The sequence below is a fragment of the Mugil cephalus genome, chromosome 23 (genome assembly GCF_022458985.1).
Source record: "Mugil cephalus isolate CIBA_MC_2020 chromosome 23, CIBA_Mcephalus_1.1, whole genome shotgun sequence".
NCBI lineage: Eukaryota > Metazoa > Chordata > Actinopteri > Mugiliformes > Mugilidae > Mugil > Mugil cephalus.
In genome coordinates this window covers 6,247,285-6,274,919 of record NC_061792.1, presented here as the reverse complement: position 1 = coordinate 6,274,919, position 27,635 = coordinate 6,247,285, and the positions used below count along the sequence as shown (strand labels likewise).

At 43.6% G+C, this 27,635-nt stretch overlaps 1 protein-coding gene across 2 annotated transcripts; it reads left to right on the top strand.

Moving 5' to 3' along the window:
* The first annotated feature begins 60 nt into the window (after nucleotides 1-60).
* On the top strand, nucleotides 61-27,635 carry LOC125001228 (semaphorin-5B-like). Of its 2 annotated transcripts, XM_047577149.1 has the most exons (23): nucleotides 61-246; nucleotides 5,469-5,546; nucleotides 12,929-13,117; nucleotides 14,896-14,995; nucleotides 15,091-15,136; nucleotides 15,355-15,417; nucleotides 15,508-15,606; nucleotides 15,934-16,147; nucleotides 16,250-16,535; nucleotides 17,302-17,437; nucleotides 17,776-17,983; nucleotides 18,061-18,268; nucleotides 18,650-18,767; nucleotides 18,886-19,070; nucleotides 19,941-20,084; nucleotides 20,177-20,324; nucleotides 20,419-20,644; nucleotides 21,491-21,712; nucleotides 21,786-21,956; nucleotides 23,532-23,681; nucleotides 23,974-24,009; nucleotides 24,863-25,074; nucleotides 25,573-27,635. In XM_047577149.1, exons 3-23 carry the CDS (start codon nucleotides 12,973-12,975, stop codon nucleotides 25,732-25,734), a joined length of 3,279 nt encoding a protein of 1,092 aa, XP_047433105.1. In that variant the 5' UTR covers nucleotides 61-246; nucleotides 5,469-5,546; nucleotides 12,929-12,972; the 3' UTR covers nucleotides 25,735-27,635. The 2 variants fall into 2 exon arrangements, with proteins under 2 accessions (XP_047433105.1, XP_047433106.1); XM_047577150.1 differs by lacking the exon at nucleotides 5,469-5,546.

Here is a 27,635-nt window from a genome sequence, read left to right as displayed (position 1 = left end):
CATGCATCCAGACTCATGTGAAGTTTATTGAGGTGGATTAGTATCAGGCAGGGTCTAATACGCGTGTGGTCCACCGTGTGGTCTTGACAGCACCCCTACCGGTCCGAGTTACTCCTATAACTTGCTCCTGTTCGCAAGTGCTGCAGCAGAGTCCACAGCTGTGGATAAGAGGGCTGCTGTGAGTCAGCTCCAGCTGTCTCTGAACCCGGACCAACAAGGAATCCCGCGATGAATCAAAACTGAAAGGTAAGCCCAAGATCCGTTTAATTAGTTATTGTTATTATTATTTAATTTTTATTTTATTTTTTGCACGTTTCCACCATGTGAACTTGCATTTGCCAGCTCACTGATGAATCGCCGCGGCGTTTAAACAATTAACGCCGGAGTCCGTTCAGAAATTAAACTTGTGTTGTCGGCGCGGTATCTGGAAAGCACATTTCATCATTAAGCATTTAAGAAAATTGTATTTCGGGTCCAAACTCCAATTCGGCTTAACTAAAAATCATTTAAGTTATATAAATTTACTTAATGCCCAGACATAAATCATTTCATTTCATTGAATGAAATGTAGCGCGAAATGTTACTGAATGTTGATTAAATACACTCAACATCTCATTTTCAGTTAATTTACACACATTAAAGTGGTTATCACGTTAAGTAAACTTTGGTTGCAGATAAATCCACGTTAAAGCCCAATAGTCTTGCAGCTTAACGTCCTGTAGACATTTATGTTGCAAGAAAAAAAACATGATGATTACACAGTCAGAAAGAAACAGGCCTGAGTTGGCAGCTCTAAACTATGTAGATGTGATCCAGACTGAATAGCTGTCTGTGCGTCCTGATCCGGAGCACACCCTGCCCATTAGTGTGAACTGGAACAGATCCCTCGGCTACATTTGATTTGGGCAGAATCACCTGCCAAATGGCTTAATGCGAGAGTGTAAAAACCAATTTCAATTTGGTGCCTCCTTACTCTCTTCTCTAGCACCATCTTGGGTCGAAACAACACAATTTCATTCTGATCCGTCAGCAGGTTGTTTACTTTGTTTTACCCATATCATAAGTGTTTCGTAGTTTAATATGACACTCTTGAGACGTGTAATTCAGATTACCCCTTTTGAGAATTGAGAAAACGCACATGCAATCACACAAACAAGACCCAGCAGGTAATATCTAAAGAATTAATGGTCAAAGACGTCTCTGCGCATTAGTTTTTATTTTATTTCCCTGCGCCTCGTAAACCTGAGCTTAAAACCTGGCCCCTGGCAAAATGGAAACGGCTCCCTGCGCGCAGCAGCCCCGCCCTGCAGCTAATGCATAACCCCTTAAATGGAAGTGGCATTAAATCATTAAGCTGGACGCCCGAGTGTGTTGCCCACAGACCTCCGCAGCTTCACATGAGGTCGGGCCGAAGTGGGAAAAGGGGGAAAAAGAGCAGATTTAGTGTGGAGGCAGTGACGGACAGGCCGTTAAGGTTTTTCCCTCCGCTCGCACAGGCCTGGAGGCTCTGTGTGAGTGAGTTTAACCTTTGTTTATCCAGGGAAACTTGTTAAAACTTTACTCTCTTCCTGGAAATCTCCGTAGAAAACCGCAGCTTTCCAGCCCTGGCATATGGAGCACTTGGAGGAGTATGTGGTAGCAGACGGGGAGCGGAAAGGAGTTAACAGTTTCCTTTAACAGCTAATGAGCTTGTGTGGGGGGTATGACGCTGCACATGAGTTAGCGTGAGCTACCTGCCCCTGAAACTATAGAACAATGTGGCTTCATGCGAAGCTACATTTAGCGCGTGTTTGTTCTCTTATTTTAGGACTTTTCATTTGCATATATGTCCCAAAGTGTCACGCAGTGTAACTCAGATGCATATATAATTTGCCAGAAGCGTCTCTGGGCTGCTTCCTCAACCCCTGTGTGGCTCGTGTAAGCGGTGGTTTTATTGCTCCTGCAGAAAAGTAAACCCCGGCGACTGCAGGGTTTTCCAAAAAAAAAAAAAAAAAAAAAAGTCAACACAGCCAGCCTTTAAAACGGAGAGAGCCGAATGTTTGAAGAATTAAAAGTCAATATTTCTTTGTGGCACCCAGACCTGTTTAACAGTGGAGCACTATGCGCCGCACAAGGCATCCATTCAAATCCGTGTGACGCGTGGGATGGTGGGGGTGGGGGGGTGGTGCTGGGTTTTGGGGTGAAGAGTTGTTGGGTAACCGCTGCAGGCCTCCTTTGCAGCTGGCCATGGACTAATGGAGGGTAATGGAGATTTAACTGGCATGCTTTTTAAATTGATTAAAAACATTTGCTCCAATAAAATATGCTAATTTGGAACTAACAGCGGTTGAATAGATGCACTGAGAGCTGTGTTAAAAGTGTTTTTTTTTCTTCTTCTTGTATCAGTTGGAGGTGGCCACACTAAAAATGACAAAAAAAAATCCCATGTGGCGAACAGAACCAGAACTGATACATTTTCAGAATCACACAAGGTGATGTGGAGGTTACCATCGGATTCACTTGTTTAGCTGAGAGCTTTTTGCCCATCTTTCAGCCTCCCTGAAGTCCACTGTCCTCTATAATGCTCAAAGTTGCTCATTTTTCACTGGTCCTGCCCCCCCCCCCCCCCCCCCCCACCTGCGTCCCACTGTGCCTATAATCTTTCAGCCTCAGCAGTGACAGGAGGGCTGTAAAAACAGAGCCGGAGGAGGTCATCCCGAAGTTTGCGCAGGAACCAGCCATTCATCCTCTCAGGGGGGTTTGGCGCTCTGCTGTGGTGAGACCCAGGCTGAGAGAGATGAATATCCCGCCCTGTAAAAGTTGGGGATGAGGCCGGGGAGTGTTATTTGTCTCTCGTGCTCTCGCGGCAAGCGCGGGAAGCTAAACGGGCCGGGGCCGTTCTTCAGTGTAAATGATTTATTGATGCCATTTATTTCTGAATGGGACACCGAACCTTTCTTGTAACAGACTAACAGCCACTTCTCCGTCGATATTGAGGGGACTGGTAATATTTCCTCCTGCCAGACACAAACAGGAATTGGGCTGATAGATCACACACATAAAGACACTTAATGAGTAGAAATTATGTGCGTCTGTCATTGACTGTGTATACTATAGGTAAACCCATCGTGGCGTCACCCATTGGAATTTGAACCTCAAAAATTAAGCCAAAAGTGGGCGGAGCCCTGGGGTCACCATGCTGGAAGAACTCAGATACTCCTAATATGGACATGCGGCGGCGCTAAAGCAGCCTAGACGTTAAGAGCCGTCCCCACAACTCTCCGTTACCTGTTAGCTTAGGCTGTCACTCAGAGTGGGAACCTCTTTAATTATGCGGAATAAACAAATTAGTTAGAAAAAAAAATCTTCCTGGTACATTTGTCATGAATAGTGAAATAAACTAGTGAGAACAAAATATTTTTTTGTACCAGGTTTAATATTGCTGTAAAGTTGGGTTTTTTAATATGGGCGTCGATGGGGATTTGCTCCTTTATGGAGCCTCAAGTGGCCACTCGATGAAATGCAATTTCTTACACTTGTGCATGGGCTTCATCGCTCAGACCTAGAAGTTGCCGCCTGGTGTCTCTACCACTTGATCTTGATCCTTTTACCTTTTAGTGTACTGCAAAACCTTTGCCTTGTGTGTATGTGTACAGGTTTAACAACATTTGTAGTCCAACTCTAGCTAGCTGAGTAATAGGCAGTTTAGGCTTGACGTGCACCTCCCCAGAAATATAACTACACTTTGCAGCAACGCACACTGCAAGAGTTGTGATTGGTCAGCTTGGTAGTTGCGTGTTTCCGCTTCCAGATATTTCCAGATGCTTCTCCACCTGTACGATTTTCAAATTTTGGATCAATAAAGAATGAACACGTCAAAGAAAGGTTAATGGAGGAGGTTCGAAGATAGAAACATTTGTATGACTCGACTGCGGGTAATTTTGGCAAAAGTCAAAGTCGCCAAACAAAAATTAACCCAACTGGCAAAAAAAAGACACAGCGCCGACTAGTGTTGGGGTGGTGTTGTTACATGTCCCGCAGACGCATAAACTCCACTTAGGGCTTCATAACACAAAACGATAACATCCATGGCTGAAACTCTAAGTGCCCATAAAACTGAAGTTCCTGAAATGGCCACTTGAGGCGAACGTCAAAAGCGAGCGCTGTCATCAGAAACGGTCATTGTCTACAGCCTGGTTTAATACACAGTTTTGGTCTCTATAGCTAATTTACCCATTCACAACAACTGTACAGGTGTTGATTATTTTGTTTATAAGTCATCAGCTTTGCCTTTTTTTGAATTACCCTGGTATTAGGAGGGAAATCTTAAGCGACGCCCACACAATGCTGCCCATGCACTAGCATGAAAGTGTTGCACAAACTCGGGTATACCCTGGTTAAGCTAAACTTAATAACTCCAGCTCTTGCTTGAACCTTAAGGGCAGAGAAAACACATGTCCCTGCAACAGTGCCCAGCAGCAGAGCTTTTTAGAGTAGATACACCAGCTCGGCATGCCAGCGGTTGTGCTGGCCTGCCAGAGTAAATATCACGAATGTGTAACAAACCAGAAACCTTTTAGGAACGAAGGAAAGAATGTGTAGAATAGCTTTGTGTTTTTGGATCAGATTGAGCCTCGAGGATCGTGATAGTCAGTCAAAGCACAGAGAGTGGGAGTAGACACAATAAATAAATTAATTAATTAATAATAACTTGGATATTTATGTATTTAATTAACAATTTGGACTTTAATAGAGTGGCTGTAATAGACTTTTTGCCTCTTGGTGCCGGCCATCAGTGGTGTCTCCGATTTAAAGACTTGTTTTCTTTGTTGAGGCAAACAAACTGTTTGTCTACACTAATGGAGTTTTGCTATTGACTCTGTCTCCCCATTCATTTGCACGCTGATGACAGAGCAGCTGCGTCCTACAGAGTTTCATTTTGCACCTGGAAGACTCTGAAACGACTCGGCCGAGATGCCGTTAGTTAGTTTGAGGAGCGTATTAGGAGTAGTCGGCAGCTCAGCCAACACATTTTAACCTTTTTTTGGGGATTTTGGATGGAAAATTCTCAATCGGGAGTTATTTTTGAAGCAAATCGTAATATTCGAAAACATCTGCGTTACAGTACCGTCCTTGTGTATTCCTACGAGCCACGCCAAAATCCTGATCGCGCCAGACCAAATTAAGGAACAAAGCTCGGCTGATTCGATGAGCACCTTAATGTGACCCAATTTTTTTTTTTTTTCTCGCCTAAATCTAAGTCTGGATCTCTCACACGTGTCTTTAATATTGAGAGTTTGCTCTGCACAAACAGAAATGCTTCGCCACCCTCCATCTCCCCCATCACACACACACACACACAGAAACCTGTACCTCCCCCCACCTCCCTGCCCACACTCCCTGGTCAGCGTGCTACAGTGTGTCGATGTGTAACAAGTTCCCTCTCTCTTGTTTTTCATGCCTCTTTCTTCTCCTCTCACCATGTGGAGCGCCGGGATCGGTGCCACTCCTTTGCCTGCCTAGTCTGGTCGGTCGGTGGTGATGGTACAATACTACTACTACTACTAGTGAGTTCTGTACATTTATGCACTCTCCGTCTCCTTTTTGTGTCTGCTTTTCAGTTTCCTCTCCGTTGCTCTTTAACGTGACCCCTCACCTCTCCTCCCTCCTCCCTCGTCCCCTCTCCCCCTGCATGCAGCGTGGATAACCATTTGTTAACACTTGTCGGATGGGGGGGGGGTTCAGGTAACGTGTTTTTGCGTATTTCCTTTGTTCTGTCTGAGGCGTAAGTGCAGATGTTGGCGCGGGAATGGTGAGGGAGAGAGCAGCGGGTGATCAATAACCTCAGTCTGGTTTCTGAAATAGGTTCTGAACATTATTTCAGTGTCGTTCGGTTGCGCCCCACCGTTCGGCTGATGAACCTTTTGTGTGAAATTCCCCCCTTGCCCCCTTTTCCTACGAAGGGACGCCTGATGCTAATGATTGTTGACCAGAAGCAGCTGGGACCTGACAATTTCTACGTTAAAAAAAAAAAAAAACTGCAATTAGCCTCCCCAAATAATTGGTGGCAACTGGCTGTCGCCTCACCCAGTTAATTACGGGACTGATAGCGAATTAAAAAAAAAACCCTTTGTTGACGAGTCCCTTTGTGAAATGAGCATCTTTTATGGAAATTAATCATCGCTGGACACAACGATTTTCACAAATATGCCCCAAATGCGCTCCTTCTCCATGGCAGCAGCAACCACTTAGATGGATTGGTAATTGAAAGGCTTAGACGGTTAGTCACCCCCCCGAGATCCAAATCACACAGTCTGAGCTTGTCTGCACTTTTTACCACAGCCCGAGGTACAATTCGCATTCACTTAAATATCAATATAAGAGCCATTAAACGAAGTACTTTAGCGGGACATGATGCAGCCTGTTGCAGGGGCTGTGTATTTGTGAAGCTTGTGAAAGTTAAGTGGAAACCAGAATGCTGACTGAGCTATTCATCCTCGTCAAAGGGAACAATCTTGCACTTGCCGGCTTTATCTCCAGCTTCTCGGTGGGTGGAGCTTGCCCGGTTGTCACGGAGATGTATCAGTTGTCATCACATGACTGGGCCATGTGATGAGAGGTTGTTTCGGTATGTGAGGGACCAGTTAATACACATTATAAATGCCTAATTCATTGATTATCACCTTTACCAAAGAGTCTATTAAACATTTTCATCAGTACAGCCATTATTCTTGAGCCTTGTCTCACATTTCTCCACTGTAATATAAGCATTAGCATTATTTTGAGTTTAAAACTAAACTAAAACTGTAGATCAGAGGTCTTCACCACCTTTTCAGGCTGAAGGGACCCGCTACCTATGAGAGAGATTATTAGCATTTTGCATTCAATATTAAGCTATTCAAATAATACATGGGCACAAATATTATTTTTTTTTATTTCAAACATGTGCAACAGTCGGGTGGCTGTACCGGAACATTGTGGGGGAAAATTTGAAAAGCTGTATAAAAAATGGCCAATCAACCAAAGAATTTGCAACATCTCCTGCAGTACCTCCACAAACCCACTAGGGCTCCCAGAACCCCTGTTGAAGACCAGACCTATGCTGTAGATGCTCAAGTCAAGTCTTTTCTACCATCTTGAGGCGGGAAAGCAGTAGTTTTGTCTCCTGACTGAGAGGTTTCCTTCAAGTTTTTTTTTACAGAGAGACTGCAGCTGGATGTATTTTGGTTATACATCCTATTATACATGCCAATTAATCCAGAAAAGCGAACGAGTCCACGATAGGAGGACAGAGAACGGCAGAGAGGGGAGATGGATGGGAAGGGAGGGATCAGTGCAGCTGTATGCCTCTTTGGGATTCCTGCTCCCTACCTCCTCTTGCCGGGGCCAAACCGGCATCATTAGGTTTGGCAAATTACCCGAGGCGGCCATTGTGGCGCGGCCATGGCACGTTAGTGTGTCTTTTTAACTGTGGCTGAACTCGGTCCATTCACTTGTAAAAGAGAGCAGCCATTGGCAGATAGTTGGCAGGTTGCACAGAGAGGCCATTCACCCCGGTAGGAAGGAGCTGAGAACACTACCTCGGAAATGGTCCTCTCTGAATATTTTGATGGAGAGACCTTGGGTGCTCTCTCAGTGTCCATTTGCTCCGGCTAACAAACAACTTCATTAGTAATTAATATTACTGCTCTTTGGAGTTACCTTCAAATCACAGCGGCATGTTGGGAAGTGTATCATTTTAAGGGTATGCTACTGTTGCTTTGTGAGCTTCTTAATTTAAGGAGGAATTTTTGGGGCCGCTGGGAGGCTGAGGGGGGAATTCATCGTTTCCTTTCAAGATATTTGGATGGAGTCCAAGTACTCGGGTGGAGAGAGTTTAGACAAGAGGCTGATATACAAGGGTCAGATGCTGGACTTGCTCCTTTTATTTTTGATGCCATGGAGGAACAAATTACAAGTCCTCTGAATGAAGAAACACTTACTTGTAATCAATTTCCCTGTCGTATATAATTACCTCGGTAAAGAGGATTTTAATGAAGCGCTCTTCAATATAACCTCGTGTCCAGTCTTTTTAAGGCTGCGTTCAGATCACGACTAGTGACGTGGCGGTCAATACTGAAATGTCGATACCTCTGATACCACGTCTTTACGCTCTAAAATCGATTCTCAAATCAAAATATCGATACTTTTGACACTTCAGTCATTTGAGGTATCATCATGACTTCAAATGGAACGCAGTAACTAAACTATTGGGTAAACAATGATTTATTTTAATGGTCTTATTATTCCTATTGTATTAGCTCGGGCCGGATAGTAAATGAGGCCACTACCTCAATATACTTCGGAGTTTAAAATAAATAAATAAATTACTCTGATGTCTTGTATTCTTTATGAAACTATGATTTGAAAAACTCTGTTTGGATTTACGTAGATACATAAGGTGTATTTGCACAAAATATCGATTTCGGAACAGTATTAACGATACCAGACTGAATTTTTGAAATTTTTCGAATCGGACAGTAAATCGGTGGGTTCGAGCATCACTGACGGAGAAAGAGTGAAGGAGAAACCCTAGATCATTGGTCAAATCCTTGGCAAAATATTTGGTTGATTACACATTTTTTAGATATATTTTTTTTAATTTTCCATTATAAGGGATAGTTTTATATTGACAACCTATAGTAGGTAGGGGGTCCCTAGTTAATCTCTCCATCTGTTTGGGGTTCTTAGCCTGAAAAACGTTACAGAAACCCTGGCCTAGATGATCTAACTTTTGTTTGTCCAGCGTTTACGCAAAACTATTAACAAGCCAACAGAGCAGAATATCTATTTCAAATATGATCAAATCTTATCTTAAAAAATGTCAACAGATTAAGTGTAAGCAATACATGTCAAAGTGAAATATAATTGCAGGTACGGCGTCTATATAAGGGCATAGCTTGTAGGATTAGTTGGTTTACATTTCATAAGATGATGGACAACAGACCTTGCTCCCAGGGGAGTGAATAATGAGTTGGAGGCACTGATGACGACAGCTTTAGCCAGAGCAACTTATATTTTTGTTATTTGTTCCATGAATTTAGTTGGTAATCAATTTCAACCGGATCAACTTTAAGCTTGATAATACAGTAAATACCTCTATACATACTTTAAACATCGCTTTTAGCTGAGCCTCGTTTCAACAGGCTGCAAAAAGAGAAAGTTTGAGTTTAATGAGGGGTTTTGTTTAACAAGTTGACCTCCATGTTTCTGCAGGAGAGTATGTATGTGTATATACGTTATATATATGTTTAGGGTAGACTGTTCCATGTAGCTCTGACAGCAGAGATACTAGCATGTTAGTTATGCAGAGTCTGTGTTTTGTCCGTGAGATGTTTGAGGGAGATTTCCATCAGGCAGAGAGGGGTCCAGATTAGCCCAGAGAGAAAACACTGTATATTCTAAAAAATACACCTGCCACGCTTCGGTTTATTGACACAGCGGAGGCCATGTCTTAAATTGGAAGTCTTGCGGGCTCATAGGGACAAGGTCTCGGGTTAAAATCTTGGCAGTGTTCCTCCCGTGTGGAGGTCACATGTTCACTTCGCGCCCCCGCGGTTTTCGTTTCCCACAGCCCAAACACACACATGGGTCACATGAATCGGCGACTCTGTATTTCTAATCTCCTCACAGGTTGTTATGGCTTTGTGGTGTTTTTCCAACACATGAATGAATGAAGGCTCTGACATGCTCGTAGCTCCAAGGGGGGAAAAAAAGAAAGAAACAGTGGCGGGCTGTAATGCTGCTTTTACTTCCTACTTTTTCAATCAAGGCTGTTTTCTAATCTAATTCTAGAATAGCTCCAGCCCGGTTCATGCGACGCAGCAAAATATGTTGCAGCTCATTGAAATGTACACAGTATTATGTCCACATTTGAGGACAGTTTATTTTTTCTGTCTCCAGCCATGCTAGCAGCTCCGTAAGACTGCATTTAGATACAGTGGTGCAGAGTCCATACATTTCCTAGTGGCCCTGAAGAATCTGACTGACATCTGCTGTTGCTCCCCATCATTGTACTGAATGCACAGCCCTCCGAAACATAAGGCCTCTCACTGGCCGGGCCTTTGCGCGGTGAGAGGAGCACGGCCCCATAACAAAAGCAAGGCCAGCGGTGGAGGCTCCGCTCCTGTCGCTTCATTAAGCAGCAGTGTAAGACCCAGCAGGTTGAAAAACCTCCGCGTCCACACGCATTCAGTCCTCCCGGCGAGCAGAAGACAGACAAACATTCACTGCCTCCATTCTCCAAAGCACACAGCAGCTGCAGTGCTTTGAAAGAGAATTTGATTGCAATAGAAGAGGCCGCTTCATTTTGAACTGCTGTCGACGACAAATGGAGTTTGAGAACTTTATGTTTTGTTTGCGTGAACAGAACTTTCAAATAATTCAAACAGTGGAAGAAATAAAAAAGGAGTGTAGCGTTCCTCCTTTATGCTACCGTGCAACCAGCAATGGTTAGCTTAGCTTAGCTGCACTCAAAATCCAGCATGTCTAAAGCTCATTTATCTTTATTTCCTCCTGAAATCTAGCGAAGTCCAACTGTAAACCAAAAAATGTTAGTTTAAGTTTATTTATATATTACCTTTGACAGATAATGAACCAGAAAGTGCTTCGCAATAAAATAATACAGTAAAAAGACTGTAAAAAGACTTTTCATTCTTCAACCTTCCTTAGTAACTTTCGACACATCACTTCTTGATTGGTTGATGTGATGCATTTTTCCACCAATAGGAAGAGGGAGTCATATTTTGTTTTTTGGCTTTCAAGCATCTGAAGCTGGCTATCGGCTGGTGAGCGCTACTCGTTAGTCGTTTCTCCGTGCACCAAAAGCACGCCAAGATGATGACAATATTCAGGAAAATGTGGCGTAAATTATTGGTAGGCTAATTTTACTTGGCCTATCAACACAAAATGGCATAGTTAGCACTTTCAGCAAAAGTTGAAATGAAGACTGCTACGTCGTTTTAAATTGGTCATGTGATTTGGACGCACAGGCGCGTCCGTCGACTCCAGACGGTTAAGAACAGCCATAAAGTTACAATTTACCGAAGTCCTGTTTAAATAAAAGACTCTTTAAGTGCTTTTAAAAATATCAACTGAATCGAGGCATCCGAGTAAGAGAGGTAAGACATTCCACAATCTGGGGGCTACAGAATAGAAAGCTCTTATCACCTCTAATCATTTAATGGGCAAATTAAGGAGGATAATTTATGGAATTCATTGCCCTTGAATGAGCAATACAACTGTTTATCATCGGCATAGAAATGATATGATATGAAATATTGTTTAAGAGGAAGGAATAGGATGAGTCCAAGGACAGAGCCCTGAGGAACCCCACAAAACAGTTCAACAGATTTAAACTAAACTATTAAAATATATGGTTCACAGGTACACTAAAAGCTTTGTCAGAAAAGTAGGAGGAAAACCATTTTAGGACTGAACCAGACATCCCAACCAGATTCTCTTATCGTCGACCGTGTACCTTTAACATGACGCCGTAATGAACACTCATCAGAAGACACTGGAAAAGACAAAAAACACCTTTTAATATTGCTCAAGCATAGATTTGATGACTGGAAATGCAACATGGGAACGGTTTCTGAGCTTCCACCAGCAGATCTTCTTCAAGCTACTTTTACTTGTGCTGCTTTTGGCGAAGCCTCCAGGTCCGTGGTCATGGCTGCAGCTCCAGCTCAAAAATATGCAGGAAAAAACGAAACGAAAACAGCAGACGCTCGAGGCTGGCCTTAGCCGTCGGTCTGCTGCTCGCGGTTCCTGTGGGTTGTGTACCACTGGTACTTTGTTGGAGCCGTTTTCTCCTTCCCACCCGTTCTCAGACTGAGGGCCTGGTTAGGTAGCTTTAGCAACTGGACGCTGACTTTCTAAAAATGCCTTGATGGCCCTCTTCATTAAACCTGCCTGAAGCTGCTGAAGTTGCACCCTGAGGTCCTTGATGTCCTTTTTTAATATGTGGCATTTGTCCAATCAACTCTTGTCTTTCCGAGCTTTCTGCCACTGCAAGTTCATCGAGATTTTTCTCTCTCCTTTGTGTCGACCGCGTAGTCTTCAGTCTGGACTGGCAGGGTTGAAGCAGCATGCCTCTTGCAGCCTGACTGAAATGGAATTAACTCAGGTGACAGCTCATCTGCTGTTTGTGAAACACCAGGCATTTCTTTTATGGCACAGGCATCTTAAAGTAGCTGGTGGTTCAGCTGATTTATGGGGTTTAAACTGACTTTGTACGAGCTTATTTCAGCTCCTAGACTCCATCTAACACTAACCGCATCTCCACACATATTTTGACATGCAAACTCTATCCTTCAGTTCCCAAGACACTTCAATGTAATCTATTTAAATCACATTTAAGAGGATGTTTTTCTGGGACCCTTGTCCCTGAAGTCATCGTCCGATCTCATCGCTGAGCAGATCTGATGTGTGTAAATCGATTTAGACGCCGACACAAAGACCCTTCATGTGGCTCGCAGTTCAAAGTTCGCACCCCCTGTTTGGCTCCGGTCCCAGACTCGTCTCTGAATGGCTCTCCTCGGTCAGACAGAGCCCCGTTGACGGCACCCTCGGTTCGAGAGTCGGCATTAGAGACGATTGGCGGCTCTGGCCTTTTGAGGTGAATTAGCCATGACTGAGTCCCGCTGACAGTGAAGGGGCTGGACACCCAGAGCAGATAGACGGTGGCAGCAGAGGGACGGCAGGGCTGGCGGACGAGCAAAACTAATCTGGATGGATGGGAAGGAGGGCGGGGAGGTGGGGGGCGCTCAGAGAGAAGTGTAAGCTACCGTGTAATTCATATGGATTTGTTAAAGTCTATTAGAGATTTATTAAGTATGAAAGGGATCGATGACCTGCAATATTTCTATCAAGCAAATCCATATTCTTCCACTTTTCCCCTCAACAGGTGACTCCTGAGGATCCAGTAGAAGACTGGATGCGGTTGTAGCTATGATTACATCAGGGTGGGGGGCGTGGGCCCTCTCCCCCTGCGGCCTTGTCCTGGTCGTCTGTTCAGCGTTGTGTCTGTCCCAGGAGCCTCCCATCAAACCCGCGGACTGCACTAGAAAGGAACATCCCGTTTTCTCATATCAAGGTGAGTGCGTCGGTATCAGTCTGCTCCTCCTGAAGTTACACAGCATACGTTCTCAACATCCAAAGGGAGGGAAAGGGAGACGAATACGTTTCATACATTTGACTTCACATGAAACACATTCCATTTTTGTATATTTTTAGCTGTCGTCTCTGCCCTCTAACACGTCAGACTGGCCTAATTGACCGTGGGCGTTGGACTCCCCCCCACACATAATGGTGTGTGTAAGGCTGAAAATGGAATGATTGTCATTGTAATTGATACGAAACACTACACATCTTGTGCAATTATATGTAATTTATATAATTGTGACGATTGACCTGTGACTTGTACTTCCTGAGGTGTGTGACCATTACAGCAGCCTGTTTAATGATTTCTGTGTAAGAGAGACTCAAGTGTAACACATTATCCTCTAAAGTTGGTCAAATGTTTTGCTCAAATCGCAAGCGGCAACCTACACTGGTGTAGACAAGAATTGAGAAATAAAAGGTAGATGGAGCCACCTGGTTTCCTGATTTCCTCCAGTTAACTGAGGGGGTTAGTTGAGCTGAAGGATAAGTGCTTTGAATGTGAGTGTGTGCACGGCCTGTTTGTATTTGTCTTCTTTGCCACAGGTCATTGTGTACACAGGCAAGAGCACAAAAGCAATTTGCATTCAGTAGGTTGGCGAACATCGCTATTGTTGGAGCGACGCTTTGTATTGCTGGCCCGTTCCAGGGCGATTCAAAGTGGAACCGAGACCAGACAAGAAGGATGGCTCTGTTTGGTTTCTAATAAGGATTTGACACAGCGCTTGCTCACAACCTTTCAAACAAGTGTTTGGCATTTTCTGTGAGATTAATAAATGATGCAAAGCGCGATGCTCGAGTTTAATATATGATGATATATGAAGTGTGTTGACAGCTCTGAAGTGGCATGCATCTGGTTATAGTCACAGGGATTTGCTGGGGTTGTGTTTTCCGTGTCGCAACTTGTACGTGTTTTGAAACTCTGCCTTTAATAAAGTGGAATCCAAAAATGTCTCTGAATGTTTTGATGTCTGCAGCAGGGCTGCGTTATTCATCATTCGTCTGTGAAACTGCGAAAAGGGCTCTTGATGGTATTATTTTGACTGGATGTCAGCTCCCATTCAGCTCAAAGTGTTCGCCTGGCACGCCGGGCTGTTATTGTTTTGGATACATTTGTGCCACAAGCTGGCGATCAAATGAGAGGAACAACCATTCATTTTGACGAGTCAGCAGCAGTAATTTGCTCTGAAACGCCGTGGGAAGGTTCCATTTGGTACACACCCAAAGCTCACGTGAAAAAAACAAAACAACCTTTTAGTTTTGGTGTGGAAATTTCTAAGATGTTTCACACTTTGTGCGCTAGTTGATATCAAAACCGAAAGCCACCAAAAACGTCAAATTGGACTTTCTCTGTTAGAGTTAACAAACAAATTTTAAAAAGTTGCTACAGTGAGGTGTCATTAATTGACAATGGCCAGTGGTTGTAGCTCACATCAATCACAGAGAGGATCCCCCAGTAATCACAAGTCCCTTCTGACCACACGTGGAAGAGCCCTAGCTTTGGACAAAATTAAATCTAGGTTCGGTTCAAATAATAATGTGAGTTTCTGGAGCTGTCCACTGAGTTACTGGTAAAAAATGTAACACAACAGTTAGAACACTGAGGTCCTAAATGAGGCTAGAGCTTTGAGCCAGGGACCATTTGGTACAACAGGATTCCCAGGCCATCACATTTCTTTTTCCATCTCTTCTCCTTTCTTCTTTCTCCTCCAGCTCTCAGGTCTTGGGTGTCTGAGTTCTCCCATCCAGGAGTGAAGGATTTCTCCCAGCTCGCCGTTGACCTGAGCAGAAACCAGCTCATTGTGGGAGCAAGGTAGCGAATGATCGTCGTAGGGCGGTTCGATCAGAACATTACAGGGTCGCATTTACATGCAGTGCACTGCTAAAATGTTTGTGCGTCTCTTCCAGAAACTTCCTCTTCAGACTGAGTTTGAGCAACGCTTCACTCATACAGGTATGGTTTCCAGTTCATGTATAAATCATAGGTCTTCAACAGGGGACCCGCGACCCCTAGGGGGTTCGTAGAGGTACTGCAGGGGGGTTGCAAAAATCTTTGGTTGATTAGACATTCTTTATTCAGTTATAGTAGCTTATTATTTAATGAGCCATCATCAAGACACTTGTACTTTTCCTAGCATGTCCAGTTAAACGCATTTTTCTTCCTCCAATCAGGCAACGGAATGGGCCCCCGATGAAGACACGAGACGTTCGTGTCAGAGCAAGGGCAAGTCTGAGGTATCATGTCGTGAAATTATTCGGACGCAACTACAGAGCTTGTTAACACTTTAATAAGTCAGTAAAACTGATGGTGTATTTTGTCCTCAGGACGAATGCCAGAACTATATCCGGGTTTTGTTAATAAGTGGCAAGACTCTCTTCACATGTGGGACCAACGCTTTCACCCCGGTCTGCATTACCAGGCAGGTTGGTACTGCAGTTTACCAAGTAAAATACAAGCTGTATTATAAGTTTGCGAAGATACTTTGTTTCAAAATAAAACAAATTCAGCTGCAACTGGTGTTTATTTGCATGTAAATTTATGCTCCATCTATTTTTTTTTATATCGAATGGATTTGAAGTCGCCACATTTCAAAGATGACATCTTGTCCTAAAGCAAAACAAAGAAAAGTAGTTTGCATGCGATAATAACTAAATTATTCTTGAAAGTCGGTAGTAGCCTAAGATTGTATTGTTTATTTAAGTTGTGGGATAATGAAACATAAAGGTTCTTAATTTCATGCTTTCCGTCAGATTTCTAACACCAGTCAAGAGTTGGACACGGTGAACGGTGTCGCCCGGTGTCCTTATGACCCGCGCCACAACTCCACTGCCATGGTGACGGAGAGGGGCGAGTTGTACGCCGCCACCGTGATCGATTTCTCTGGACGTGATCCGGTCATCTATAGGAGCCTGGGGAACATGCCGCCGCTCCGCACCGCCCAGTACAACTCAAAATGGCTCAACGGTTAGAAAAACTGACTGACGCGTCCATTACTTTGGTTTCAGTTCGACCTGTGGCCTCTTTTTGTAACATATTCTACATGTGTTTTCCTCTCATATCGTCCAGAGCCTCATTTTGTGTCCGTTTACGAGATCGGCCGGTTTGCCTACTTCTTCCTGAGAGAGACCGCTGTCGAGAACGACTGCGGGAAGATGGTGTTCTCTCGGGTGGCTCGGGTTTGCAAGAACGACATGGGTGGACGGTTCCTTCTGGAGGACACCTGGACCACCTTCATGAAGGCCCGACTCAACTGCTCACGCTCAGGAGAAATCCCCTTCTACTACAACGAGCTGCAGAGCACCTTCTACTTACCGGAGCAAGACCTGATTTACGGCATCTTTACCACTAATGTGTGAGTTTTGCTAATTAACAACAGCATTTTCTATAGACCCCTTCATGGCCTGCGTCACTGTGACGTCACAATGTTAGCTGGAGGCAAAACAGAGGGAAGTTTGAGGCTAACACTGTCACTTTCAACTGTGAAAATGTCGTCTTGCTGTATTTTTTGGTGCCAAAACCGGTTAGAATGAATTTAAAAATTGTAATAAATTGTGACTGAAATTACGTTAATTTAATATTTATTAAGGGGATTCTTGTTACATGTTAATGCTAATGCAAAACACTAGCTAACTCAACATTAGTTGTATGTTTCAGGGGTGTCCAAGCAGAAGTTGCATTTACTATGTTACCCTCCATATTGGTTCCACTTACTTCTTTTAATATCCTTATTGGAGAGGGTTCACTTGGTAAAGACAGACCAGACTTCGTCCCCTCTATGCCCTCCTTTGGTCAAATCGTCCATCCAGTGAGTGAGAGTGTAGGGGTCAGTGAATATATTCCCATCAGTCAAAGTCAACTCAAAATAACACTGACGGTCTTGGGGAGTAAGTGTTTTAATATATTCTCTAAAATATACATTTTCCTGGTCCATTCTTGCCAAAACAATCCGTTGAAATATGCTAACGGCCGTTTACAAGCTATGGTGTTTGAGATGTTTTGACTCCAGTTAAACCCCGCCCCTCAAAAAAGGTCACATTGTTTACAATCCGCGAGGGGATCCATAGAGAAGATCCAAACTTCCCCCCCTCCAACATTGAATATCTCTTTCTGACCTCCAGGAACAGCATATCAGCCTCCGCCATCTGTGCCTTCAACCTGAGCTCCATCACTCAGGCCTTCAACGGGCCCTTCCGCTACCAGGAGAACCCCCGCACCGCTTGGCTCGCCGCCCCAAACCCTATACCTAACTTTCAGGTGATTCACACATTAGAAAACAGACACACACACACAAAAAAAAAAGATTCCAATCTGAATTTGCATGTCTGTTTTTCTCTGACAATACAAGGGTGGTAGAAGTTGGAATACTAAGCAGACGGCTTTGTCCTGTAACACAGTGATTCCTCCGAGGCTTTTGAAGGAACTTTGAAAAGACTGACATCCATTAAATTTCTGAGGGACGAGTACACATATTTAAATGCAGCATAGCACGCCTAGCCATCAAATACGCCTCCTACACTAAATGCTTGTCAAGTTACCCAGCGTCGTTTCGCATTGTTACCACTTGACTGACGCGTCCTTCTTGACTGCCGCAGTGTGGCACGCTAGAGGAGGGCGGCCCCGGCGCAAACTTGACAGAGCGCAGCCTCCAGGACGCCCAGCGGCTCTTCCTCATGAACGACGTGGTCCAGCCGGTCACCGTCAACCCCCTGCTCACCCAGGACAACCTGCGCTTCTCCAAGCTGGTGGTGGACATCGTGCAGGGCCGAGACACGCTGTACCACGTCATGTACATCGGCACCGGTGAGCAATAGTCTGTGGCTAACATCAGGTTTTATACATGGGAGCCTCTTATCTACTTGTTCTTCTTGTCTGATCAGAATATGGCACCATCCTGAAGACTCTGTCCACAACCAACAAAAGCCTTCATGGCTGCTACCTGGAGGAGCTCAGGATCCTCCCAGAAGGCCAGATGGGACCAATAAAGAGTCTGAAAATCCTCCACAATGACAGGTCTTTGTTTGTGGGGCTTGATGACAGACTGGTGAAGATACCATTAGAGCGCTGCTCCCACTATTCAACCGAACGGTATGATCCAAGAGTCTTACACTGTCAAATTTTAGTTACGGAGCAATGTGAAAGCTTAGCCTGCTGAGTTTTCCGGTGCCTGTCGCAAAAAATACTTAAATTGATTTATTAACTTGGTGCTTTGTGGGTGTCCAAGCCTGAGAGGCCTTATAATAAATGCCGACAAATATGATTATGTTAAGAGCCCGGTTTGTTTTGCCGATGAAAAGACTGCTTTTGAAGTGTCAGTCTGAATTTTGGCAAAGCTCGGAGCATTACATAAGCAGATGGTTAATGGCTTTGTTCACAATAAATGTACTGCAAGAATACGTTGACCAACGTTCCAAGTGTTCCATAGTGTTAACGGAGAGACTGACCAATTTATCTGCTGTCTCCTATCAGTTACTGCATGGAGGCCCGGGACCCTTACTGTGGCTGGGATCACAAACAGAAGCGCTGCACCACCTTTGAGGAGAGCTCCAACATGAACCAGTGGAGCCAGAACATCACTGAATGCCCCGTAAGAAACACAGCTGGTGTCATCGATCATTCATGAGATGAGGGTTGTTTATATCATTATTATATTGACGAATGTGATTAATTACTGTGTGTTCGGTGCTCTCGTATCGTCACTGCAGGTGAGGAATTTAACCCAGGATGGTGGTTTTAGCCCTTGGGCGCCGTGGCAACCTTGCAACCACGACGACGGCGATGGCTCCGTCAGCAGCTGCTTGTGCCGGTCCAGATCATGTGACGGACCCGTGGCCAGATGTGGAGGGGCTGAATGCAAGGGCCCGACCATCCAGGTGTCAAACTGCTCCAGGTGCAGTTATTTTTTTCAAAAGTACCGCAAAAGTACAAATCAGATGTTAAAGTTTTATCAAAGTGGAGCACATATCGAATTTTAAGTTCAGAAAAGGATATTAAAAAAATGAGTGGTTATTTGATTTTTCATTTTAAAATTTTAAAGTTTTTCTTTAATGGGGTCGAGAATGGATAAACAAAACTTTAAAAAACGCTCGCTTTTAAATTTCTGTTTTGAGACAGAAACCAAAAAAAAAACGTTTTTTTCATAATGTGCGACCAAAAGTTATTGGATTTCAAAGTAAGAGCATGTATAAGGAAACAGAAATTGATGGACATGGATCAGTACATTGTGTTTCTTAACAATAAAAGAGTCTCAGGGACATGGCTGCAGAAAAACTAAGCCACATGTTCCAGGTAAAAACTAGAAATAGCTACATATAATCAGGGAATAGTTAGCTACTAGCGAACATTACTCTGATATGCGTGCAGATATATATGACGATCCTTGTTTTGCCATCACGTCGGAGTAAGGTTCCAAAGAAGAAGACGAAAATTTTATCCTGGGCTAGGGAAACCACAGGTAGAAGTCATATATTTGGGCGCTCTTGCCATCAACTCAGTACCGTCCTCATACATACTCTTACTTTGAAAACAGCAACTTCCAGGTTGCAAAATATGAAAAATGGGAGATTTTTTGTTTCTTATTTTTATTATTATTTTTAGAAACAGAAAATTAAAATAGAAAATGAATTTTAAAACAAAAATCAAATAATTTTTAGTTTTCTTTTTTTAATATCCTTTTCTATACGGGAAAAAAAAATCCATTGACCAAAACATACACGGACCTGAGTCGCCTGGTATTCACATTAAGTGGTCTGTGTCTCAGGAACGGTGGCTGGACCCCCTGGTCCTCGTGGGGTCAGTGCAGCAGCAGCTGCGGCATCGGATTTGAAGTGAGGCAGCGATCCTGCAACAACCCCTCGCCTCGCCACGGTGGTCGCGTATGCGTGGGGCAGGGGAGAGAGGAAAGGTGAGGAGGGATGTGTTCACACCGGCGAGGTCTTCAACGATGGGAAACGCCAGAGATAGTGTAACGTATTTTTTTTTTGTGTGTGTTTTCAGGCTGTGCAATGAGAAAAAGCCATGTCCCCTGCCAGTGTTGTGGACAGCGTGGGGCTCCTGGGCTCGCTGCAGTGCTGAATGTGGAGGCGGGGTCCACTCCAGAACCAGAACCTGCGAGAACGGAAACAGTTGTCCTGGATGTGCAACGGTACTGCTGTGTAATTTGCTGCCTTCACTCCTCAAGATAAACGGATTGTACCGCAGGCACATGCAGCAACTTGTCTCGACGCCTCATTTTCCAGGAGTACAAGGCGTGTAACCTGGAGGCCTGCCCCGAGGTCCGCCGCAACACCCCCTGGACTCCCTGGATGCCCGTCAACGTCAGCCACGACGGGTCGAGGCAAGAGCAGAGGTTTAGGTACACGTGCCGGGCGCTGCTGCACGACCCCCAGCAGCTCCAGCTGGGCAAGAAGAAGCTGGAGACCCGTCTCTGCCCCAATGACGGCTCTGGGGCCTGCCAGACTAGCTGTGAGAACAACTCTTTCACTTCTCACTCCAGCTAAATTAAATGTAAATATACGTTTTCTCCGGTTTCCAGTTTCCAGCAGGCGTCCTCGATTGTAACCATGGGAACACAGCTGGAGTGCAGGTGTACTTAGGCCCCGCTTTAACCACAGGGTGGGAAACTGGGGGTCATTTTTTTAGGGTTCAATTCAAGCTGCTAAATGTGGCCCAACTCTATAGAGACGTCTCCTACACTGTCTGGGCTTTAAACTGTGGCAAAGCTCCCAAACTGCCACAATAAACACAGCTGGTGTCATGTCTGTGGACATCAATCTGCAGATTGATCAAACATTGTGGAATTGTTGCGGGGAAGCAGATGTCCCACTCCTTCGTCCCCTCAGAGATAGCAAGGCTTTTCCCTCTCATCAAAATGAGCTTTTTGATTACAAATCTTGTCTCCGTTTGGGTAAATGTCCTTTTATTGTTAAGTTGTGTAACTGCTCTCAACAGGAAAATGCGAATGAAACGCGCGCGCTGATCTCTTTTCAGTGTCTCAGGAAGTACTCCCGATTCATATGTAAATCATCTGGGATTGTAAACAGTGTGGTGTGTGTGTGGGGGTGCACAGGGGGAATCTTGTTCGTTTTTCAACGTGACCCACAATGCACCTCACTAATTAATGTTTCATAACAGACCGCCTGCTGAGTTGAGCAATAAAAGGACACAATTCTGTGGCTTCTCTTTGAACACAGTGAGCATTTAGAGGTTGGATTTTCTGAGAATTCCAGAGGAAAGTGTCGAATATTAGGATTAATTTGATATTGTCCCAGTCATGTGATAGTAACTTTGCAATTTCCCATTGATTTCCAGCTCTAATTGAAGACTTGGTGAAGACTAGTGGCCGAACCATGTCTGTGCCCCAAGGTGCACGATGGGGAACTTGGGAAACGTGGTCCAGCTGTTCCCAGCAGTGTTCCAGAGGCTTCCGGACCCGGAAACGTAACTGCTTGACGTCCGAGGGCCGGACCAACCCCAGCACCTGTGTAGGATCACCGGTGGAGTATCAGGACTGCAACACTCAACCCTGCCCAGGTAACAGGAGCTCCTGATTTTAAGTGTAGCAACAATAGCAGAATACATTATTTATTATGTGTGTTCAATCCAGTGAGTGGAGCCTGGTCTTGCTGGTCGTCCTGGACACAGTGCTCAACCAGCTGTGGAGGCGGGCACTACCAACGGACTCGGACGTGCAGCAACCCGCCCCCTGCCAACGGAGGAGACATCTGTATCGGCCTGCACACTGAAGAGGCCCTCTGTAACATACACGTCTGTGATGGTATGGAAGCATGTGCTAAGCTGACTACTAATAGACCCTTTCATGGCCTAAGTCACTGTGACGTCACGATGTTAGCTGGAGGCAAAACAGAGGGAAGCTAGAGGCTAACACTGTCACTTTGAAGCGTGAAAATGTCATCTTGATTTATTTTTGGGTACCAAAGCAGAAAAATCAAAAACACTAACTAAACAGACAACTTAAGTTTGGCTTTGGCGAGTAAAAGAAGGGATTGGAGTGAGACAGGTTAGATTAATATATATTACACTCTCGGAGAGTGAGTGTATTAGTATGTTCTCTAAAATATGCGTTTTCCTCCTGCCATTGAAGTACGCTAGCTGCCGTTTACAAGCTATAGTATATGAGATGTTTTGCCTCCAGTTAAGCCCCGCCCCTAAAAAAAAAGTCACATTGTTTACAAACCGTGAAGGGGTCTGTAGTCGTTCTATATTTTTAAACCTTTTGCCTGTGTTATTTTGATTCACACTTCAGCCTGTCTCCCTAGATGAAATAATGGTGTTTGCATGGGCACTGATGGGAAATCTCGTCCACACAGCAAGCCGCGGATCAATATTTGTGTTGAGATATCTAACCATGCTAAACCTCGGCCAGAATTCGCTGCCTGAAAGTCACACAACGGACGGGAACTCAGCTCTTTTAGAAATGATCTAATTTTGTCTTTCAAATAAATGCAGGGACATGGGAAGCAAATCAGTTAATTTGACTTTTCATATATTTCATTCGGTAAACACAGTAACCCCAGCAGATGCACAGGGAGGCTGCAGACTGATGATGATCATTAAGCCGTGGTCAGCATCTCTTCAGTCTGCTTTGTAGTTTCCCTCGGTTGCAAGGGAAATTTTTATTGAAGCACGACAATAAAGAGGAGGACATTTTATTTCATGATATGTCACTGATGCCTCTTGGGAGCATCCAACATGCAAATTTAAGCCATCAACCTCTTTGATTATGGCTTATTCAAAGAATATAGATGTACTTAATACTGAAATGCAAATTTATCCTTTGAGCTGAGATAGATATATATTGTATATTTTAAAACCAATCAGCACAGGTGCAGATGGATGGAAACATTTGTTGACATTGAATCAGAAGGCAAATCTGAGTTTGAGCTCAAACCCTCAGGGGAGGTCTTCAACGTATTTCAGGCCAAGGACCCCCAAACTGATGGAGAGAGTAAGTAGGTTTCTATATTAAATTCGGCCTAGTGCTATTTATAAATATATATTATTATTATTATCATTTTGCGTTCAATATTAAAACTATCCATTATCCCTTTACAAAAATATGTTGGATTCATGTTAATGAGTATTTAAAGAAATTAAATAAATAAAAAAAATATATATACATATATAAAAATGTCTAATCAACCAAAGATTTTGCGACACCCCCTGCAGTACCTCCGCGGAACCCCTAGGGGTCGCAGACCCCCAATTGAAGACCTATCGAATAGACAACAATTTCATCCGTCTTTATCACAGCTGTTGTTCTTGGGCCTTCGTTTTCTGTCTTTGTCAAGCTTTCATAATTAATCCTGTCCTCTCTTTTCTCTGTCACCAGGTCGGGGTGAGTGGACCCAGTGGGGGGACTGTGACGACGAGGGTCTTCAGCATCGCAATCGCCGCTGCGGTGAGGACCAGGAGGCTGAGGTCAGTCTCTGCCAGGGCAACATCACCCAGTCCAGGCCTTGCCAGCCTCACGAGGTACCAGGTAAGGACTCGCTTTTTTCTTGGAAAAGCGACCTGTAGCTTATCAAAGCCTGAAGACGTCAGCGAGAAAAGTGGAAATTAAAATCTTAAATGCTGACATGTTCACTCTGCATCTGTAGAAATGAAAAAGATGAATTCACGGCAGCGGCGCGCCTACCTGCAGATCCTTTTGAAGGAGATTAACTGTGCTTGTCGTTTTTTTTATTGATTAATCTTTAGGAGCCGTGGTGATTTTTCTTCACTAGATTGATGCCTTCATTTTTTTCCTCTTTCATTTCTGTCTGTTTCTCCAGTCATTTTACCTGGACAGGAGGACCAGAGCTGTGGAAGTGAGTGGAAACAATTCTTTTCATTTTTTCCCCCACATATAATTATACTCACACACACAGAAACAGAAAATCTGCCACCAAGACCAAATCTCTGCAGTTTAATTGCAATCTCTGTTCTTGCTTCTTGGCTTTTTTATTCTTGCACCACGCTGTCTGTTTGATGGAAGCTCCTTAATTCTTTTTAGGATGGGGGAAATGGTTAAGCAGTCTCTGCATCAATCTTCCTAGACTTAGGCTGAGACCATGCTATCTTTGGAAAACAGTGGATTGTCCATGATGCTCTCCAGAGCTGCAGGATCCTTTGTTTAGTACTCTTCTCAAGCCGCAAGGCAGTTTTACACCCCGTAAAACAAATGGTCCGCCAAATTAATCTTGGCTCTTTGACATTGATTCAGAGGTCTGGGACCAGGCTAGGTTGTTAAGTTGCTGATCCCATTATTTATTCTGGGTGTTTTTTGTGTATTACTACGATTAGTGAATAATGCATTTATGGCCACTAGGTGCCACTAAAAACCGACATTCAGCAGAGCCATATATTAGAGAGGCCAACTCAAATAATGGGCGCCATATTAGTTACATTGGAGGGAAGATTGGGGCTGATGTGCTATGTTGAAATAAATGTCGTATTTCCACCATTAACAGGCCAACATCTGTCAATATGTAAAAGGCCCTCGCTTAAATATATGGGTAAATATTGGTTAGTAGCTCAGACGTTCCATTTCCTAGTTGGCCGGACTCTCTCTAATATACGGCTCTGACATTTAGTATATTTCATTCCAGGTACCCGTCATCTTACAAAAAAAAATGTCTGTCTCTGTGATTTATGCCTACATTTTTGCACTCTGTTTTTTAGCCTTCACCTTGTTCCAGTTGGTAGCCGTGGGCTCAGCCAGCTTTTTTGCTGCAGCCCTCCTCTCAGCACTGGCTTACACGTACTGCCATCACCTCAACCGAGCATCGGCGGAGTCGTCGATCATCCACCCCAGCACGCCAAATCACCTCACCTACAACAAGCAGGGCAACGCCACGCCAAAGAATGAGAAGTACATCCCTATGGAGTTTAAGGTGAGCCGGTTCAATACCTTCACCATACAGCATAGGTCTTCAACAGGCGGTGCAGGGGGAGGTCGCAAAATCGTTGGTTGATTAGACATTTTTTATATATATATATTTTTTTAATTTTTCGCCACAATTTTAAATTCCTTTCAATACACATTAACATGTCCCCTACATATTTTAGTTAGTATTTAGCTATGTTTAAAGTTAAAACTGTTAAGAAAATATTTTTATATATATAAAATTGACAGATAAACAAAATGATTGTCAGTTTTAACTTTAAACATGAGGCTTTGATTGAAATAAAAAATTATATTTGAACCTGTGTATTATTTGAATAACTTACTATTGAATGCAGAATGAAAATAATCATGTATACTTAGAAATAGCACTAGTTTAATATAGAACCCATATGACTAAAAGACCCCTGCCATACAGTATCGCTACTAGCCACAGTAGCTAGCCACATTTTGTGCTTTCTTTTAAAAACGTCTCTCCGCGCTGCAGACGCTGAACAAGAACAATCTCCACGTGAATGACGAGACGTGCAACCACTTCCCCTCGCCGATGACCTCCAGCAACATGTTCACCACCACCTACTACCCTCCCAGTCTGAGCAAGTACGACTTCCACCCAGACTCCCCCTGCAGGACCTACATGCACAGCTGAGAGGAGGCCACGCTCTGACGACAAAAACAACCACCTTTTACGCTTATCGCAGCACCATCACAAAGTATCTCCTACACCAAAATCACATCCGATAGTGGGATCCGTTCACCCAAATGACGACGCATCTATTGTCTCTTATCTAGCTTTCTCATTTCTTTTTTATGGTGCCTACAAACACAATTACATTCGTTGACTCGTTTGGCTCGTGCAGCTTTTTATCATTTAGCACACAGCACTGTGCATGTGAAAATCTGGATTCCGATACGCTCCACTTGAACTCAATCCGTGCAGAGTCTGGTAGTGTCAAGAAAATAAATACATCTGCAGGTAACATGTAAACACATGAGGAAAGAGCTTATTTCATGTCTAATGTGACCACATCTTGAGTTTGCTACGTTTGCTTACTTCGTCCAAGACAAAAAAGTGACGATAAAGGAGCTGTGTCTGTGTTCAGGTGGAGGTTAATTTTGTTTCGCATTTTGGGATGCATCTATAAAAGTGATAAAATCGGAGAGGCTGACATGAACCACCGCACGGCAGCCTTTACATCCTCAAGGAGGACTCTTCTTTAATTAGTTCTTTAAATGGATTGTACAGGGGTCCCCTTCCTCCTTCTTCAGCCACCCCGAGGTGCTCTGTTAGCGCTCAGGGCAGACGTGCCGACTGCTGATGTCGTATTTACCTGGATTTACTGGACTTAGACAAGACTCATCCGCTGATTACTCCATGGATTTTTGGTCTGTAAGTTCAGTGGACTGTAATTGTGCTCTACATCCAGCCTGGACGATAAAGTCTGGGCTTTCATTCGGCGGAGACTGATCTCTACAGCTGTCTGACTGGACTGAAGAAATCAGACACTTGCAAATTTATGGCTTCTTTGCTTTAATGTTCACGCTTAGTAGAGTCCACAATAGAAATGAACACTGAAGAGGACACCCATCACCGCGTACTGTACTCTCGACCATATGAATTATATTCGACATCTGCACATCAGACAGCATTGTTTGTGTTAGTATCTCTACGTGCTAAATGTTCAAAGGTACACACAACTCTTTCCTGGATGTAAATGCATTAAGAATATTGTTTAAAAGAAAAGAAATCACCAAATATGTGTATTTCAATGGAACATGAGCAAAACATTAGTCAGCGATGGACTTTTTAATTGAATTTACACACACGTTGTTGGGTCATGCAGCGAAAAGTGTGCTCTAAATGATGTGTGAATGTCTAAATGTGTTTTTTTTTTTATGCGGTTGTTTTTCTGTCAGCTTTTTTGGAGATAATTGAAAAAAAAACGTGGAAATAAAGCATGAAACATATTAAGCTAATAAATCCACTACCATGTGAGGGATTTAAAGATTTTGTCGACTTCTCATAATACCAAACAAACACATGCACCACTCCAAAACCCTTTAACTCTGACCAGATTTGAACTGGACAAACAAAAACACATTGGGTCTTGTTACATTCCGGAACATTATTTCTCATATTTAGTTTTGTGCACTAAAACGTTGTAAATACAGAGAAATGAATTTATCTCTCACAATTTTTATGTCTGTTTGGCATGAAACGAGCAGCCCTGGTAATACAGATGTGTTCTGTTTTTCTTTTACGTCTGGGTCCTTTCATACAAGTAAGTGCATGCACTTTCATGTTTGTGTAAACTGTACGTATGTGTTTTTTTTTTTTTTTTTTTTTTAATATATCTGGCCAAGAGAATCTTTTCTTTCACAATGGATGTATTTCTCTCCCAAAAGACACTCATTTTTGATTGTTGTGAATTTGACTTAACACTGCCTTTTGGACACTGTGAACTTTTGGTACTCTATATTTTTGTATTATGTACACTGTAAAAAAAACAACAAAAGATCAAGATGAATAAAGACATGTTCTTGCCAATA

What these genes read in the sequence shown, in the direction of transcription:
- LOC125001228 (XM_047577150.1), top strand. Translation starts at nt 12,973, where the DNA reads ATGATTACATCAGGGTGGGGGGCGTGGGCCCTCTCCCCCTGCGGCCTT. An exon ending in AGAGCAAGGGCAAGTCTGAG is followed by an intron (nt 15,418 to 15,507) that starts GTATCATGTCGT and finishes TTTTGTCCTCAG; the next exon opens with GACGAATGCCAGAACTATAT. An exon ending in CCAGCCTCACGAGGTACCAG is followed by an intron (nt 23,682 to 23,973) that starts GTAAGGACTCGC and finishes CTGTTTCTCCAG; the next exon opens with TCATTTTACCTGGACAGGAG.